This window comes from Schistocerca cancellata, chromosome 2 (genome assembly GCF_023864275.1).
Source record: "Schistocerca cancellata isolate TAMUIC-IGC-003103 chromosome 2, iqSchCanc2.1, whole genome shotgun sequence".
Taxonomy (NCBI): Eukaryota; Metazoa; Arthropoda; class Insecta; order Orthoptera; family Acrididae; genus Schistocerca; species Schistocerca cancellata.
In genome coordinates this window covers 559,092,858-559,111,758 of record NC_064627.1, presented here as the reverse complement: position 1 = coordinate 559,111,758, position 18,901 = coordinate 559,092,858, and the positions used below count along the sequence as shown (strand labels likewise).

The 18,901-nt window shown below is 39.2% G+C and overlaps 1 protein-coding gene across 2 annotated transcripts in view; it reads left to right on the top strand.

Annotated features, from left to right (window-relative positions):
• The first annotated feature begins 5,342 nt into the window (after window positions 1-5,342).
• The window catches only part of LOC126162152 (28S ribosomal protein S22, mitochondrial), a 40,823-nt gene continuing 27,264 nt past the window's right edge, over window positions 5,343-18,901 (top strand). The window contains exons 1-3 of one of the 2 annotated variants that reach the window (XM_049918452.1): window positions 5,346-5,580; window positions 5,726-5,883; window positions 6,677-6,841. In XM_049918452.1, the coding sequence (XP_049774409.1) occupies window positions 5,451-5,580; window positions 5,726-5,883; window positions 6,677-6,841 (453 nt within the window). In that variant the 5' untranslated portion in view covers window positions 5,346-5,450. Of the gene's footprint in view, window positions 5,581-5,725; window positions 5,884-6,676; window positions 6,842-18,901 lie in introns of both variants that reach the window. The other variant, XM_049918453.1, reaches the window with a different exon arrangement.

Genomic DNA, 18,901 nt, shown 5'->3' with positions numbered 1-18,901 from the left:
CACGTCCGTCCACATCAAACCCACCAACAAGCAACAGTACCTCCATTATGACAGCTGCCACCCATTCCACATCAAACGGTCCCTTCCCTACAGCCTAGGTCTTCGTGGCAAACGAATCTGCTCCAGTCCGGAATCCTTGAACCATTACACCAACAACCTGAAAACAACTTTCGCATCCCGTAACTACCCTCCCGACCTGGTACAGAAGCAAATAACCAGAGCCACTTCCTCATCTCCTCAAACCCGGAACCTCCCACAGAAGAACCCCGAAAGTGCCCCACTTGTGACAGGATACTTTCCGGGACTGGATCAGATTCTGAATGTGGCTCTCCAGCAGGGATACAACTTCCTCAAATTCTGTCCTAAAATGAGATCCATCCTTCATGAAATCCTCCCCACTCCACCTAGAGTGTCTTTCTGCCATCCACCTAACCTTCGTAACCTCTTAGTTCATCCCTATGAAATCCCCAAACCACCTTCCCTATCCTCTGGCTCCTACCCTTGTAACCGCCCCCGGTGTAAAACCTGTCCCATGCACCCTCCCACCACCATCTACTCCAGTCCTGTAACCCGGAAGGTGTACACGATCAAAGGCAGAGCCACGTGTGAAAGCACCCACGTGATTTACCAACTGACCTGCCTACACTGTGAAGCCTTCTATGTGGGAATGACCAGCAACAAACTGTCCATTCGCATCAATGGACACAGGCAGACAGTGTTTGTTGGTAATGAGGATCACCCTGTGGCTAAACATGCGTTGGTGCACGGCCAGCACATCTTGGCACAGTGTTACACCGTCCGGGTTATCTGGATACTTCCCACTAACACCAACCTGTCAGAACTCCGGAGATGGGAACTTGCCCTTCAGCATATCCTCTCTTCTCGCTATCCGCCAGGCCTCAATCTCCGCTAATTTCTAATTTCAATTTGCCACCGCTCATACCTCACCTGTCTTTCAACAACATCTTTGCCTCTGTACTTCCGCCTCGACTGACATCTCTGCCCAAACTCTTTGCCTTTACAAATGTCTGCTTGTGTCTGTGTATATGCGGATGGATATGTGTGTGTGTGTGTGCGAGTGTATACCTGTCCTTTTTCCCCCTAAGGTAAGTCTTTCCGTTCCTGGGATTGGAATGACTCCTTACCCTCTCCCTTAAAACCCACATCCTTTCGTCTTTCCCTCTCCTTCCCTCTTCCCTGACGAAGCAACCGTTTGTTGCGAAAGCTTGAATTTTGTGTGTATGTTTGTGTTTGTTTGTGTGTCTATCGACCTGCCAGCGCTTTTGTTTAGTAAGTCTCATCATCTTTCTTTTTAGATATATTTTTCCCACGTGGAATGTTTCCCTCTATTATATTCATGTGTGTGTGTGTGTGTGTGTGTGTGTGTGTGTGTGTGTGTGTGTGTGTGTGTGTGTGTAAAAAATTGCAAAGTCGTTTGCAAAAGTCATCAGTTGGAGAGGTTCCATGCAAAAAAATTCAATAAATAAATAAAGAAACTCTGCCTCTTTCTTGTTATCCACTGTAGTAGCAGTGTGCCGATTAGATTAGATTAGATTGATACTAGTTCCATGGATCATGAATACGATATCTCGTAATGATGTGGAACGAGTCAAATTTTCCAATACATGACATAATTAAGTTAATTTAACAACATACTTAAGTTAATATAGCAACTTTTTTATTTTTTGTGTTTTTTTTAATTTTTTATTTTTTTAAATAATTTTTTGTTTTTTTTTGTTTTTTTAAATTTATATCTAAAAATTCCTCTATGGAGTAGAAGGAGTTGTCATTCAGAAATTCTTTTAATTTCTTCTTAAATATTTGTTGGTTATCTGTCAGACTTTTGATATTATTTGGTAAGTGATCAAAGACTTTAGTGCCAGTATAATTCACCCCTTTCTGTGCCAAAGTTAGGTTTAATCTTGAATAGTGAGGATCATCCTTTCTCCTAGTATTGTAGTTATGCACACTGCTGTTACTTTTGAATTGGGTTTGGTTGTTAATAACAAATTTCATAAGAGAGTATATATACTGAGAAGCTACTGTGAATATCCCTAGATCCTTAAATAAATGTCTGCAGGATGATCTTGGGTGGACTCCAGCTATTATTCTGATTACACTCTTTTGTGCAATAAATACTTTATTCCTCAGTGATGAATTACCCCAAAATACAGTATGATGCCATATGAAAGCAATGAGTGAAAATAGGCGTAGTAAGCTAATTTACTAAGGTGTTTATCACCAAAATTTGCAATGACCCTTATTGCATAAGTAGCTGAACTCAAACGTTTCAGCAGATCACCAATGTGTTTCTTCCAATTTAATCTCTCATCAATGGACACACCTAAAAATTTGGAATATTCTACCTTAGCTACATGCTTCCGATTAAGGTCTATATTTATTAATGGTATCATACCATTCACTGTACAGAACTGTATGTACTGTGTCTTATCAAAATTCAGTGAGAGTCCGTTTACAAGGAATCACTTAGTAATTTTCTGAAAGACGATATTGACAATTTCATCAGTTAATTCTTGTTTGTCAGGTGTCATTACTATATTTGTATCATCAGCAAAGAGAACTAACTTTGCCTCTTCATGAATATAGAATGGCAAGTCATTAATATATATTAAGAACAACAAAGGACCCAAGACTGACCCTTGTGGAATCCCATTCTTGATAGTTCCCCAGTTTGAGGAATGTGCTGATCTTTGCATGTTATGAGAACTACTTATTTCAACTTTCTGCACTCTTCCAGTTAGGTACGAATTAAACCATTTGTGCACTGTCCCACTCATGCCACAATACTTGAGCTTGTCTAGCAGAATTTCATGATTTACTCAATCAAACGCCTTTGAGAGATCACAAAAAATCCCAATGGGTGGTGTTCGGTTATTCAGATCATTCAAAATTTGATTGGTGAAAGCATATATGGCATTTTCTGTTGAAAAACCTTTCTGGAAACCAAACTGACATTTTGTTAGTACTTCATTTTTACAGATATGTGAAGCTACTCTTCAATACATTATTTTCTCAAAAATTTTGGATAAAGCTGTTAGAAGGGAGATTGGACGGTAATTGTTGACATCAGATCTATCCCCCTTTTTATGCAAAGGTATAACAATAGCATATTTCAGTCTATCAGGGAAAATGCCCTGTTCCAGAGAGCTATTACACAGGTGGCTGAGAATCTTACTTACCTGTTGAGAACAAGCTTTTAGTATTTTGCTGGAAATGCCATCAATTCCATGAGAGTTTTGCTTTTAAGCAAGTTCATTATTTTCCTAACTTCAGAGGGAGAAGTGGGTGAGATTTCAATTGTATCAAATTGCATAGGTATGGCCTCTTCCATTAACAGCCTAGCATCTTCTAATGAACACCTGGATCCTACTATATCCACAACATTTAGAAAATGATTATTAAAAATATTTTCAACTTCTGACTTTTTGTTCGTAAAGTTTTCATTCAATTTGATGGTAATACTGTCTTCCTCTGCTCTTGGTTGACCTGTTTCTCTTTTGATAATGTTCCAAATTGTTTTAATTTTATTATCAGAGTTGCTGATTTCAGACATGATACACATATTCCTGGATTTTTTAATAACTTTTCTTAATGTAACACAGTAGTTTTTATGATGTTTGATAGTTTCTGGGTCACTACTCTTTCTTGCTGTCAGATACATTTCCCTTTTCCGGTTACAAGATATTTTTATACCCTTAGTAAGCCATGGTTTGTTACAAGGTTTCTTACGAGTATATTTAACTATTTTCTTGGGGAAACAGTTTTCAAATACATTTACAAAAATGTCATGAAATAAATTATATTTTAAATTGGCATCAGGTTCACAGTACACCTCATCCCAGTCTAACTGCTGTAGGCTTTCCCTGAAACTTGTAATTGTTAAATCGTTGACTGAACGTACTACTTTTGAGGACTGTTTAGTATTGCTGAATGGAGCTATGTCATATATTGTAACTAGCTGTGCACCATGATCAAAAAGACCATTCTCAACAGGCTGAGCATTTATCTGTTTAAACTTATCTGGGTCTATAAAGAAGTTATCTATCAGTGAGCTGCTGTCTTTTACCACCTGAGTAGGAAAATCAAAAACGGGTGTCAAATTGAAAGAACCGAGTAATACTTCCAGGTCATTTTTCCTATTACCCTCTTTCAGAGAATCTACATTGAAGTCCCCACAAATAATAATTTGCTTCCCCCGGTCTGACAGATAGCACAACAAGGAGTCCAAATTTTTCAGAAATAGATGAAAATTTCCTGATGGGGACCTATATACAGTTACAATTATAAATGTGCCTTTATTTAATTTAAGCTCACAGGCGCATGCTTCTATATGTTTCTCTACACAAAACTTTTTTGTTTCTATACTTTTTGCACAATGATAACTTTTGACATATATGGCAACTCCTCCTTTCTCCGAGCTTGGTGTAATCTTGCGAAAGCGAATCGTAATGTTTAGATTGCCTGGTAGAACGATTTTTGTAGCGCACTTAACAGCTGCATCGACAAGACACCACATTCGCTTTTTTTTATGCCTTCTAAGGACCCTGGGAGGTGTGAACCGCCATATTACATAACAGTCCATTCATGATTTTCGTGCAACACACATATATTTAAGAACGAAAATCTGCTGGTAAACAGCAGAAGACCTAACCTTTTGCAGAAAGACGTCGTGCATCAACTAAAAAAACCATGCAAAAGGAATTTTTCTTTTGAGCTAGCGTAATTTGTATACAGTTGCCGCGAAAATGGCCAGCAAAAGAAACTTGTCAAAAGCAATAAAACTGTTTCCTAAGATAGAAGGAAACCAATTTCACGCTTGTTGCTGCATCTGAGCCACAAACGTCAAAAATAATAACACATTCGCTGTTGAAGCAAAAGTAATGACGTTAACAAAAATATCCGTGTATTCGAAACCTGAGTGGAGTGTAAGACCGAGCGAATCATTAGTCTCCATATAAAGTTGTTACATGTCAAGGTAAGTGTCTATCATAATAAGAACAGAGAAAATAAATACATGCTTCTCATGCATGAAATGCGTGTTTATCTTCTAACGCTTTCAGCGAGAAAGATGAAATTGCACACATAGATGAAAGTGTTTCTTCACGAATAAGTTTTAGCTTATGCCATTTAATCAGTGAGATTCGTCGGTTTTTACATTTATTTCATGATCATTCACCTCGTTTGAAAATTTACTAGCGCAAAAATGTAATAAATATTTCGATAATTAACTAGAAAAGTGATTAAAAACGGACGTTAATCTTACAGCTGCTTTCTCGCCATTGCTGGTGCTAATGCGCTAGTGTCGTGCTGTCAGACACCTAAGTCGCGATCGTCTTTGTGAAGCTTCGGTATATCTTTGCATACGAAGTGGTTCATCGGTATTATCTGGCTGCTTTGAAAGACCATGGAGGTGTAAACAAAAACAAACCATGGCCGGCAACTGTAGACTGTTGTTTAAATCATTCACGTACAGGCTATTGCAAGCAAACTTACGGGAATCGCATTTTTGTAGATTGAGCATTGCCAGAGGTTTCTCCACGGAAGCGAGTACTGATGCTGGTGAGTAACTATGTTAATTGGTTTCTTGTTCCATGGCTCATTTCTACGATTAATAGCAGCGAGTTCGTTATTTGACTGAAAGTAATTATTGTAGTAATTCGCAGTGCTTCATAAGAGAAAATTAATGCTTTTCATTTCTTTGCAGATAGAGATCCAGCACCGTTCTTCTTTAACAAAGATGTGCAAAATTTGCTTAAGAAATTGACAAGGGTTGATTTACATAAAGTTTTCAGAGCGAGAAAAGAAGGAAAGGATCTAAAAGAACCAGAATACAAATTTATGTCAACGGAAGAAGTAAACAAGGTAAGTCAAATGTACATTGTTTCGGCGTAACAGGCTTTGACTTTAATTACACTATGTGTTCTAATGATATAAATCAGCAAGATGCCTTATTCGTCAGAATCTAGAAAACTCGAGATTGGCATCTGTGAAACAACTTTCCAACCAGCGACAGTAGTGCTTATGTATATGCACCATTTCATAGGTTTTTGAAGCAGAACGAAAATACCTTGAGAGTCAGTTTTTTGTTTGTCTCCCTTTCTTTTGTATAATTATAAACAATTAAGCTGTATGCGCAACATGTTTGTAAATTCCCCCAATTTATCCCCATATTATTTGCCAATTTATGTTGGAGACTATGTTGTAGATTATCGATCAAATAGCATAATGGCAATCCAGTTTTAATGTATATCGAAATTAGGGAAATAAGATATTAACATGTAGAGCCAAATATGTTTTTCTATGTATACAGTGCAGAAAGTATTTTAAAAATAGTTTCTTGTGTGTGACAACAAATATGGGTAAAAGTTACGTATTGGACCCACCTTGCATTTTTCAGTACGACACAAACTTAAACAATAGTCTTTGCTACCCTGCAATTTATTACCACAATCAGATTTTCTGCATTAACATTTGTTGGTTTCGCCATCTCATAACCAAATTGTTATGTTCTCAGCTAATCTAGACCTTGAGCTGCACTACTGGTCAGTGTGTTACCACAACTAAGATTTCGTGAGGGGTGGGGGTCTCTACGTAACTTTTCTGTGAATCTTTATTAAGTTTAAATGTAAATTGTCACCCCATTCTTCAATAACAGGCAGTAGAGGAAGCATGGCAGCGGGCTGAAGAAAGATTGCAGATGCCACCTTTCCTTTTACCAACTCCAGACGACCGTCGAGAGATTTGTAAGGATCCAGAATTACAAGGCTATTGTGATTCAAAATTCCTGTTTACAGATATCACATTTGGTGTTTGCAATGAGGCAAGTAATGGAACAAAATAGCTTATAGCACTTCTGATATTTATCTATTATTAAAAATTCATGCTTGGTAACATTCATTGCAAATAAGATTATGATAAATGTAAACTACTGGTAAATGCACAAAATTATGTATACATTTACTTGTAACTGGTCAAGATAATATTACTTAATGTCATACTGAAAATGGTAAACTCTTCATTACCTGACTGCTCGAAACTAAGATTAGTTCTCATTCTTCCTCTAGTCTGCTTTTAACTTAATCCAGCTTGTTGTATATTAACGATTTCATTTCCTAAACAACTGTTGGTCATTGTACATCCACTGCTGGCTTAAGATCTCCATTAGCCTTCTCTGTGCATGACTGATATGCATCCATACTGCTGCTGCCACCTCTGTCCACCTGCACTTCATTTATATTAGTCAGAATAATCTTTCACACTCCTCTCTGTCCCCAGATTAATTTGTTTGATTTATCGTCTCTCCTTTGCTGTCTCTGACAGAATTACAATGTCAGTAGTGAACCTCAAAGTTTTTATTTCTTCTCCATGGATTTTAATTCCTACTCCAGATTTTTCTTTTGTTTTCTTTACTGCTTGTTCAATATACAGATTGAAAACATTAGGGACAGGCTACAACCCTGTCTCACTCCCTTCCCAACCACTGCTTCCCTTTCATGCCCTTCGACTCTTATAACTGCCATCTGGGTTCTGTACAAATTCTAAATAGCCTTTTGCTCCCTGTATTTTACCCCTTGTCTTGAAAGGAGGATATAAGATGAATATCAACAAAAGCAAAGCGAGGATAATTGAAGGTAATCGAGTTAACTCAGGTGATGCTGAGGGAATTAGATTCGAAATGAGACACTCAAAGTGGTAAATGAATTTTGCTATTTGGGAAGCAAAATAACTAATGAGGGTCGAAGTAGAGAGGATATAAAATGTAGACTGGCAATGGCAAGGAAAGCATTTCTGAAGAAGAGAATATACATTTAAGTGTCAGGAAATAATTTCTGAAAGTATTTGTATAGAAGTGAAACATGGATGATAAATAGTTTGGACGAGAAGAGAATAGAAGCTTTCAAAATGAGGTGCTACAGAAGAATGCTGAAGATTACATGGGTAGATCACGTAACTAATGAGGAGGTACTGAATATAACTGGGGAGAAGAGGAATTTGTGGCACAACTTACTAGAAGACGGGATTGGTTGGAAGGACGTGTTCTGAGGCATAAAGGGATCACCAATTTAGTATTGGAGGGCAGCGTGGAGGACGAAAATCATAGAGGGAGACCAAGAGATGAATACACTAAGCAGATTCAGAAGGATGTAGGTTGCAGTAGGTACTGATAGATGAAGAAGCTTGCACAGGATAGAGTAGCATGGAGAGCTGCATCAAACCAGTCTCTGGACTGAAGACGACAACAACAACAACAACAACAGCAGCAGCAGCATCTCTCCTAGTGACTACCATATTGTGTGTAAGATGTACATAAAGTCTGGGAACACTTTCAGTTATTTATTGCACAAGAACTAAACATTGTACAGATGTCATGCATATTGCATTTTGAAGAGAAACTCTGAAAGTTTTTTTTTTACAAACATTTGATATGCAAACCATGAGTGACGTGGAAGATGTCAATACGGTAATCGAATTCTTGCCATACCCGTCCTAGCTTGGCATCGTCGACTGTGGCAGTTGCTTCCAGGTGTTCTCTCCCGGAGCTAAACTACATCACGTGGTAGAGGCGGTACATACACCAGATCTTTTATGTGTCCCCACAGAAAATATGTCACATGGAGTGAGATCTGGTAATCGGGGAGGAAATTTCATGGAACAGCTGTCCCCTTCTGCAGCATGGCTGCCATGTTTGCGACTAGAGCTGACAGTCGGCAAATTACCAAACTATGCTGTGGCGGTGTATGTAAACTTTCAGGGTTTCTCTTCAAAATGGCGTATGTATGATATCTGTACAATGTTCGGTTCTTGTGCAATAAATAATTGAAAGTGTTCCCGGACTTTATGTACACCTTGTATCTCCATCACTTGTTAAACATTCAGTTTTGTAATAGGTTTTAAAAATGTCTCACTACCAAGAATCAAAACAGCCTGACTAGCTGGTGTCTTATCATACTTCTCTTGGGCATGCCTGAAGCTACTTCTACAGCTACTGATGACTCTCTATCAAAGATAACTTACCATGTCCTTCCTACCAAAACATCATCAATCCAGTCACAAATTTCACTTGTTACGCGATACAATTGTGTACTTTTGGTAATAAGCGTAGATGCAGTAGTGAATCAAATGCATCTGTCGATCACTTTGACCCATGGCTTTCAGTTTGTTGTGTGACAAATGTTTAAGTTGGGTTTCACTTGCTCTATGGGTGGCATGGAGGAGGCCATTCTTTTCAAGGTAGCTCATTATGTTTGAGCTCGGAGTACATTCTAAGGCCCTATAAGAAATAGATAAGATACCAGATGGTAGTTCTATGGATTGCTTCTGCTACCCTTATTATAAATGGGTTTGAGTTTTACTTTATTCCAAGAACTGGACGTAGTTTTTTCTTCAAGGGATCTGTGATAGATTATAGTCAACAGAAGGGCTAACTCAACAGTAAATTGAGTATAGAATCTAATTGGGCTGTACTCGGCTCTGGAGCAGAGTTCAGTTTTAACAATTTATTTGGATCTTACACTGCTATCATTATCTGGAGTAGATGAAGAGTCACCTAATATAAAAGTCCCTTATGTGTCCCACACACAGTCAGCTACCTGGGCAGCAGCCTCTGATGTGTAGGGTACACCTGACCCATTTAGGGGCACCCTATAATTCTCAACTCTATGGCACAAGTCTAGGAAGAGACAGCCAAGCCTGTCATGGAATCTTCAGAGTCTCAGGTTCAAACCTTTCAATCGACTCAGAACCAGAGTGGGGAAATTTTGCAGAGTGTGAACTTCCTTGAAATTCATTGAGCAAGGCTGTCATTCGCAACCTTTTTTGCCAGTTGCTGGAATTATCCAAGTATGACCTCGAACCCCAGACAATAGGCATTGTCCTTCCCAGTGTGCACCACAATCTGCAGTTGATTATACCCTGTTTTCTCAACAGAAGCCAGAATAGCTTTTCAACATGTTGAATAAGTATGCTACACATACAAACTGAGTGCAAAGGGTATTCATTCTGATCCCTTGCTGCAATTTCCCTAAGGGGTACCATTATTCACTGTATGTTTGAACTGTTTTTTAATGCACTCCTACACTTCTGTGTTTGCTTCTCCTTGATACGGAACCCAGCAGTTTTCTCAACAGGTGAACTGAGTCCCACTGGCAGTTCTGGTTTCAACTTGCAGGTTATGGGGATGGGTGTAACATTCTGTGTTCTCCCTGGTTCTAGTCTCTTTCTCCTAGTGGGCTAGAAATTCCTGTGGGTTTTCCTGTCTCTATGATTAATTGAATTATGATGCACCAAGCACAGTGGTGCAGTGGTCAGCTCACTGGACTCCCATTCGGGAGGACGTCGTTCAAACCCACATCCGGCCATCCTGATTTAGGCTTTCTATGGTTTCCTTAAACCCCATCAGGCAAATGCTGGGGTGGTTCCTTTTAAAGAGCATGACCAACTTCCTCCCCATCCTTCCCTAATCTGATGAGACGGATGACCTCATTATTTGGTCCCCTCCCTCTGATCAACTGGCCAACCAATTACGATGCAGAATTATTCAGTTTCAGGAGACCACCAGCATCTGCACCCTAAGCCCCCCCACACCCACACCCGCACCTCACCCCAGGAGGCATTTGTGCTGATACACAGATGAAAGAATACTATTCACTACCTTATGTATGTTAAGGGATCTGTTTTAATTAATATTTACTTAGTGGAATAATTGGAGTGCTTTGTGGAGTGGCCAATATACCTTATTGGGATTAAATAGCCACTCTACTCATGAGAAATCTTCTGTTTAATCTGCCCCTAAACATGTGCTGCCTCTTCTTGTGCTCCTCCTCCAAATTATCTCTGAAAGAAAAAAATATTTTAATTTAATAAGATAAAAGGTATTGAGCGTAACAAAAGGGAATGTAAATGGGTTCGCACTAGATTACTTCGGTAGTGGGCAACAATTAGAAATGAAATAAAGCAGTCCCCTAACCACCTAGCAAAATTAACATGGGCAGAGCAAATCACCGTTAAGTGGGCATTTACTTTCTTAACTACAACTCAGTTCACACCTTTCTTTTGACGTCCCTACTCAGGATCTCTATTATCACCAGTAGTAGAGATATCATTAATAAAACACCCACCTTTTATGCTTTTTGGATCTCAAGAAAAACCGCGTCTAATTGGCTTGATAAATGGCTTTCAGGATATTATGAGAGAAAAGTCTGAGTTGGGTTTTGTGTGCCTGGTATCCAGAATCCTGCTGGTTTTCATTGAGGGGGCCATTCTGTTTGTGATATGGAATTATGTCTGATTATGGCATTTTGTCTGGTTTTCAAACAAATAATGCATTCACACTAGAAAATATGGATTACAGGCAGCAAGTTGTGTGATTTGGTAGCTACTAGTTTTGAACTATAATTTCATATGTGAAAAATATCCCTGTGTATGAAAAATACAATGTGCAATATTTAAATTACTCTCTCACCTTGAATCTTGATATATGAATTTACATGGACACTCATTTGTACAGAATGGGCCATTGAATAAAATAAAGTGGTATTGTATTCCTTTTCCAAATTATAAAAGTACTAACATATCTCATAATAAACCCACCAAAGAGTCAATAATAGAAGTCAGAGAACTAGTTGTAGTTCAGTTGAAGACAATAACTGCATGAAAAGAAAAGGAAATCAACACTCAAGTGTTACTGCTAAAGTAAGTAAGACATTTAAAATGAAAGTTTAAATGTGCATTGAAAGTTACACTTTTTAACAATGAAAATAATCAGTTTTTGACAATATAATGAGACTAGATAGATAAAAAAAGTCTACTCACCAAGCAGTGGCAGGAGAACACACACAAAGGTTTAAGTATGCAAGCTTTTGGAGCCAGTGGCTCCTTCTTCCAGAAGGGGAGTGAAGGAAAAGGACCTCCTACCAACACCTATACCAGCCGTGTAGTTGGCAAAACATATACTATCATGGGGAGAGCCACTTGTGAAATCACACGTCGTGGGCCAGCTGTTATGTAATATGTGTTTGACCTGTTACATCAGCAAGACTGCCACACAGTTATTAGTTAGGATGAATGGACATAGGCAGAGGGTGTATATCGGCAACACACAATATCCTCTTGCAGGTCATGCTCTACAACACGAAAGTGGAGACATAGTGCCTGTTTCACCACATGCGCTATCTGGATTCTTCCTCCAGACACCAGTTTCTCCAAACTCTGCAGGTGGTATCAAGCGCTAGAACATGTCCTTGGTTCTCACCGCCCACCTGACCTTCATTTACTGTAATTTCTTCCATCTCAGCATTTTTTCACGGTAACTACTCCTTTCTTCACTCCATTTTAGTTTTGTACGCCTTTCATTTTCTGACCTGTATGTTTTTCACCATCCCCACTCCCACCTCTGTTAAGTACAGTGCAGTTAGCTTTTGACTCTTATAAACTCATGCATGATGTTTTAGCAGTAACTGGCAAACTCTTCAAAAATAGACGGAAACTGTCCCATTAAAACCTGCTAAGAAAGTTTTGAGAACCAACTTCAACTGATGAATCTAGGAATATATTACAACACACTATCTATCATTCCCTTAGGGATTGTGAAAGCAAGATTAAACTAATTACAACAAGTACAGAGGCGTGTAAAATCATTCTTCCCACAATTCATCTGTCAACATAACAGGAGAAAACCCTAATAACTGGTACAATGGGACATACCCTCTGCTATGGTACAATGGGACATACCCTCTGCTATGCAATTCATAGTGGTTTGTGGAGTGTGTGTGTGTAGAAGTGCCTTCAGGGATTTGGAATGCATTAAGTTGTACTTTAGCAGGCCCAGGCAACAAGTGTCAGCTACTTCAGTAAAGTGTATTATGAGTAACAAGATGTTATGACTATAATCAGATTGATAATAATAATAATTACTTCTTGATTACTTTGTGTGTGTGTGTGTGTGTGTGTGTGTGTGTTTCTGGGTATGGTACCATGTCATAATGTATAAAACTACTGCTGCTGGAGAATTACCAACGTTTTGGCCATGGTTGGAGCGACCTTCTGGGTCTACTGGTGCGTTCTAGCTATGCAGCGTCCCTTATATTTTGTTGTTACTGTTTACTGTGCATGCCACTATGTGATAATTTTAAAAAGATAGTTTGTTACATTGGTCACTTAAGGAAGAAGGAGAGGGAACTTTATTTTAATAGTTTATTGCAATGGAGGGAGAACGTAACCTCTGTTGTCTATTGGCTCTTGTGTTATGTGCCATGATGGTGGTCACTGTCGAATGAGAAGTTGGCTGCTGTTTACCAAATGCTGGACGTCAGCCATGCGGCGGCAGTTACTCGCCAGTAGTGCTTGTGCCTTATGTTGATAGTGACATCTCTTGGGCTCTGATTGCTGGCAGCAAAGATGCTGTTATTAGGGTGTTTAAGTGTTTCGATGGCCTCTCTGATTTTTGCATTTCGTCATAACCAGCTGCTCAGCCAACACATAGGCTTCGCTGAATTTTTTTCTTTCTGTTGTCTTCTTCATGTTGTGCCACTGCAGATTTGTTGTGTTGCCCTAGACGAATATGGCGCTCGTTTTTCCTAATGCTCGTTGCTATTGGCCTGCCAGTCTCCCTGATGTGTGCCTCTCCACATTCGCATTCTACCTTGTACACGCGTGCAGTGTGTAATGCATCCACCATGACGTTAGTGGAGCCTAGCATGTCCTGGATCCTGCACTACTATAGAGGACAAGCTGTACCCCAACCTGGCAAAGATGTTTTCCTATTCAGTCAATAAATAAAGTTCCCTCTCCTTCTTCGTTAAGCGACCAATGAAACGATTTTTTTTTTAATTATGACATAATTTTATGCACAGTGAACAGTGACAACAAAATATAATTGACACTACATAGCTAGAACACACCAGTAAACCCAGAAGAAGGCCGTTGCAACCATGGCCAAAATGTTGGTTTGTCTCCAGCAGCAGCAGTTTTATACATTAAGACACAGTACCATACCCAGAAAACTTTTATGTTTCTGCAAGATTTTCAGTTATCAGTTGTACACAGTATTCTTACTGCATGCTTCTATGGAATAATTATCATTTTATGTTAGCTGGAAGTACCAGTGAGGGAGACTTCTCATTGAAATCAGGCAGAAGTTGGCTTTTCAGTTGACATATCCGCATGCTGGTGCTACCTTAGTTTATTAGCCATCTGGATATCCAAGAACACACACAGAGCCTCATCCAGTGTATGTCCATTTAACTGCACTTCTGGTGACTGTAAGTTAGTTTTACATGTGTGTAATTGATAATATGAGAATTTGCAAGATTAAGTGTTGGCTGTGAACCATTGTGAGCCTTTTCCATTAGTCTCCTGGCTGTGTCTGGTATGGATGTTTTCAGACCTTTTGTGGGTATACTTGTATCATTAGCAAACATTACAGTTTTTTTAAGAGTATTCCAGTGCCCCCAGTAAATCACTATTGTGTCCTGTTCCTGTTTGCCTTTTGCTAATGTGACCATCCGTCTTCTGTTTCCAAGATATGACCCTTTCCATGCAAGGGGAGGGTGCTACGCCATGCCTTTTTTAGTTTGCTTAACAGAATTTTATTATCTACATAGCGAAAGGCCTTGGCAAGATCACAGAAAATGTCAACAGGATATTTTTGGTGTTCAGTTCTACTAGAATTGACTCTGACAGATCATATATATTACTTTATCAGTAAAGAAGCCTTTATAAAAGCCACACTGAGCTGTTGTTGAAAATTTATTCTCAGAAAGGTTGTTCATTATTCTATTGTAAGCTACTTACTCAAATAACTTTGAAGACACAGGATGGAGTGAGATTGGTCATAGAGGTGAGTCACTTATCTACTCTTTTGTGTATTGATATTACTACTGCATATTTCAGTCTTCCATTTTGGCTCATTGACTGGTTACAAAGGTAACTCAAGGCTGGCACTACAAAGTCGGCATAAGAATTTAGTTAGTACTTTGGCTGAGATACTATCATAGTCAGTAGTTACTACATGTTACTGGCCTAATGATTTTTGTGATGTCTCTAACATATGAACTGGCGAAGCTGATGTCTGGTGATTAAGTATGCTCTGCCGGTCTAAGTAAGTTATTGTATCTGCTTTGGATTGACGAGTTTTTGTCTGTGTTTTCAGCTACTGTTAGGAAGAATTCATAGAATATAGTAGCCAATGACTTTAATTTTGTATCATCTGTCTTGATTCTATTGCCCTCTGGGAGTTCAGTATCATTAATGGTAGTGATTATATTTGTCTCACGCCTCCCTCCCTCCCTCCCGCCCCCTCCTCCCCCTCCCTGCCCCCCTCCCCCCTCCCCCCCCCCCTGCCAATGAACAACCTTGCCATTGGTGGGGAGGCTTGCGTGCATCAGCGATACAGGTAGCCATACTGTAGGTGTGACCACAATGGAGGGGAATCTGTTGAGAGGCCAGACAAACGCATGGTTCCTGAAGAGCAGCAGCAGCCTTTTCAGTAGTTGCAGGGGCAACATCCTGGATGATTGACTGATCTGGCCTTGTAACATTAACCAAAATAGCCTTGGTGTGCTGGTACTGCAAATGGCTGACAGCAAGGGAAAACTACAGCTCTAATTCTCCTGAGGGCAATCAGCTGTACTGTATGGTTAAATGATGATGGCGTCCTCTTGGGTAAAATATTTCAGAGGTAAAGTAGTCCTCCATTCGAATCTCTGGGCAGGGACTACTGAGGAGGACATTGTTATCAGGAGAGAGAAAACTGGCGTTTTACAGATCGGAGTGTGGAATGTCAGATTCCTTACTTGGGTGGGTAGGTAGGTTAGAAAATTTAAAAATGGAAATGGATAGGTTAAAGTTAGATATAGTGGGAATTAGTGAAGCTCGGTGGCAGGAGGAATAAGACCTCTGGTCAGGTGAATACAGGGTTATAAATACAAAATCAAATAGAGGTAATGCGGTTGTAGGTTTAATAATGAATGAAAAAAAAGGAGTGCGAGTAAGCTACTACGAACAGCATAGTGAACACATTACTGTAGCCAAAATAATCATGAAGCCCATGCCTATCACAGTAGTTCAAGTTTATATGCCAACTAGCTTCGCAGATGATGAAGAGATTGAAGAAATGTATGAAGAGAGAAAAAAATATTCTGATAGTGAAGGGAGATGAAAATTTAGTCATGGGGGACTGGAACTCGGTAATCGGAAAAGGAAGAGAAGGAAAAGTATTAGGTGAATATGGAATAGGGGTAAGAAATGAAAGAGGAAGATGCTTGGTAGAATTTTGCACAGAGAATAACTTAATCAAAGCTAGCACTTGGTTTAAGAATCATGAAAGAAGGTTGTATACATGGAAGAGGCCTGGAGACACTGGAAGGTTTCAGATAGAGTATGTAATGGTAAGACAGAGATTTAGGAACCAGGTTTTAAATTGCAAGACATTTCCAGGAGCAGATGTGGACTCCGATCACAATCTATTGGTTATGAACTGTAGATTAAATCTGAAGAAACTGCAAAAAGGTGGTAAATTATGGAGATAGGACCTGGAGAAACTGAAAGAAACAGAGGTTGTAGAGAGTTTCAGAGAGAGCATTAGGGATTGATTGACAAGAATGGGGGGAAAGAAATACACAGTAGAAGAATGGGTAGCTTTGAGAGATGAAATTGTGAAGGCAGCAGAGGATCAAGTAGGTAAAAATACAAGGCCTACTAGAAATCCTTGGGTAACAGAAGGTGTATTGAATTTAATTGATGAAAGGAGAAAATATAAACATGCAGTAAAGGAAGCAGGCAGAGAGGAATACAAAAGTCTCAAAAATGAGATTGACAGGAAGTGCAAAATGGCTACGCAGGGATGGCTAGGGAACAAATTTAAGGATGTAGAGGCATATATCACTAAGGGGTGAGATAGATATTGCAAACAGGAAGATTAAGAGAGACCTTTGGACAAAAGAGAACCACTTGTATGAATATCAAGAGCTCAGATGGAAAACCAGTTCCAAGCAAAGAAGGGAAAGCAGAAAGGTGGAAGTAGTGTATAGAGGGGTCTATACAAGGGCGATGTGCTTGAGGGTAATATTATGGAAATGGAAGAAGATGAAGATGAAATGGGAGATACGATATTGCGTGGTGAGTTTGACAGAACATTGAAAGATCTAAGTCAAAACAAGGCCCGGGAGTAGACAACATTCCATTAGAACTACTGATAGCCTTGGGAGAGCTAGCCCTGACAAAACTCTACCTATGGTGAGCAAGATGTATGAGACAGGTGAAATACCCTCAGACTTCAAGCAGAATATAATAATTCCAATTCCAAAGAAAGCAGGTGTGAAAATTACCGAACTATCAGTTTAATTAGTCTCGGCTGCAAAATACTAACATGAATTCTTTACAGATGAAAGGAAAAACTGCTGGAAGCCGACCTCAGGGAAGAGCAGTTTGGGCTCCATAGAAACGTTGGAACGTATGAGGCATTACTGACCCTATAGTTTACCTTAGAAGATAGATTAAGGAAAAGCCAACTTATGTTTCTAGCATTTGTACACTTAGAGAAAGCTTTTGACAGTGTTGACTAGAGTACTGTCTTTAAAATTCTGAAGGTGGCAGGTGTAAAATACAGAGAGGAAAAGGTCAGTTAAAATTTGTACAGAAACCAGATGGCAGTTATGAGAGTCAAGGGGCATGAAAGGGAAGCAGTGGTTGGGAAGGGAGCGAGACAGGGTTGTAGCCTATCCCTCACGTTATTCAACCTGCATGTTGAGCAAGCACTAAAGGAAATGAAAGAAAAATTTGGAGTAGGAATTAAAATCCATGGAGAAGAAATAAAAACTTTAAGGTTTGCTGATGACATTGTAATTCTGTCGGGGACAGCAAAGGACCTGGAAGAACAGTTGAATGGAATAGACAGTGTCTTAAAAGGAATATAAGATTAACATCAACAAAAGCAAAACAAGAATAGTGGAATGTAGTCAAAGTAAATCAGGCAATGCTGAGGGAATTAGGTTAGGAAATGAGACACTTAAAGTAGTAAATGAGTTTCCTATTATGGAAACAAAATAAGATGATGATCGAAGTAGAGAGGATATAAAATGTAGGCTGGCAATGACAAGGAAAGCATTTCTGAAGAAGATAAATTTGTTAACATCGAGTATAGATTTAAGTGTCAGGAAGTCTTTTCTGAAAGTATTTGTATGGAATGTAGCAGTATATGGAAGTGAAACATGGGCGATACGTAGTTTAGACAAGAAGAGAATAGAAGCTTTCAGAATGCGGTGCTACAGAAGAATGCTGAAGATTAGATGGATAGATCACACAACTAATGAGGAGGTATTGAGTAGAATTGGGGAGAAGAGAAATTTGTGGCACAACTTGACTAGAAGAAGGGATCAGTTGGTGGGACATGTTCTGAGGCATAAAGGGATCACCAATTTAGTATTGGAGGGCAGCATGGAGTGTAAAAATTGTAGAGGGAGACCAAGAGATGAATACACTAAGCAGATTCAGAAGGATGTAGGTTGCAGTAGGTAGTGGGAGATGGAGAAGCTTGTACAGGATAGAGTAACTTGGAGAGCTGCATCAAACCAGTCGCTGGAGTGATGACAACAACACAACCTAGTAACGCTCCAAGTTGCCCTCGCCTTGTTCTTGGAATTCTGACTTTTTTTGTATTGCACAGTGTGACAGGAGATTCAATATCAAAACAAGAATCATTATCTGGAATGTCAGGACACTGCTACATACTGGAAAACCTTAAAAGAGAGATGGAAGAGTATAAATAAGAGGAATTATGGAGTAGTAGTGATTATGACAAAAGGAAATGGCTAAGTACATGGAAAATGTGAGATAGGATTATTGATGTGAGGCTGAAAGGAGTACAAAAAGGCATATTTATTAT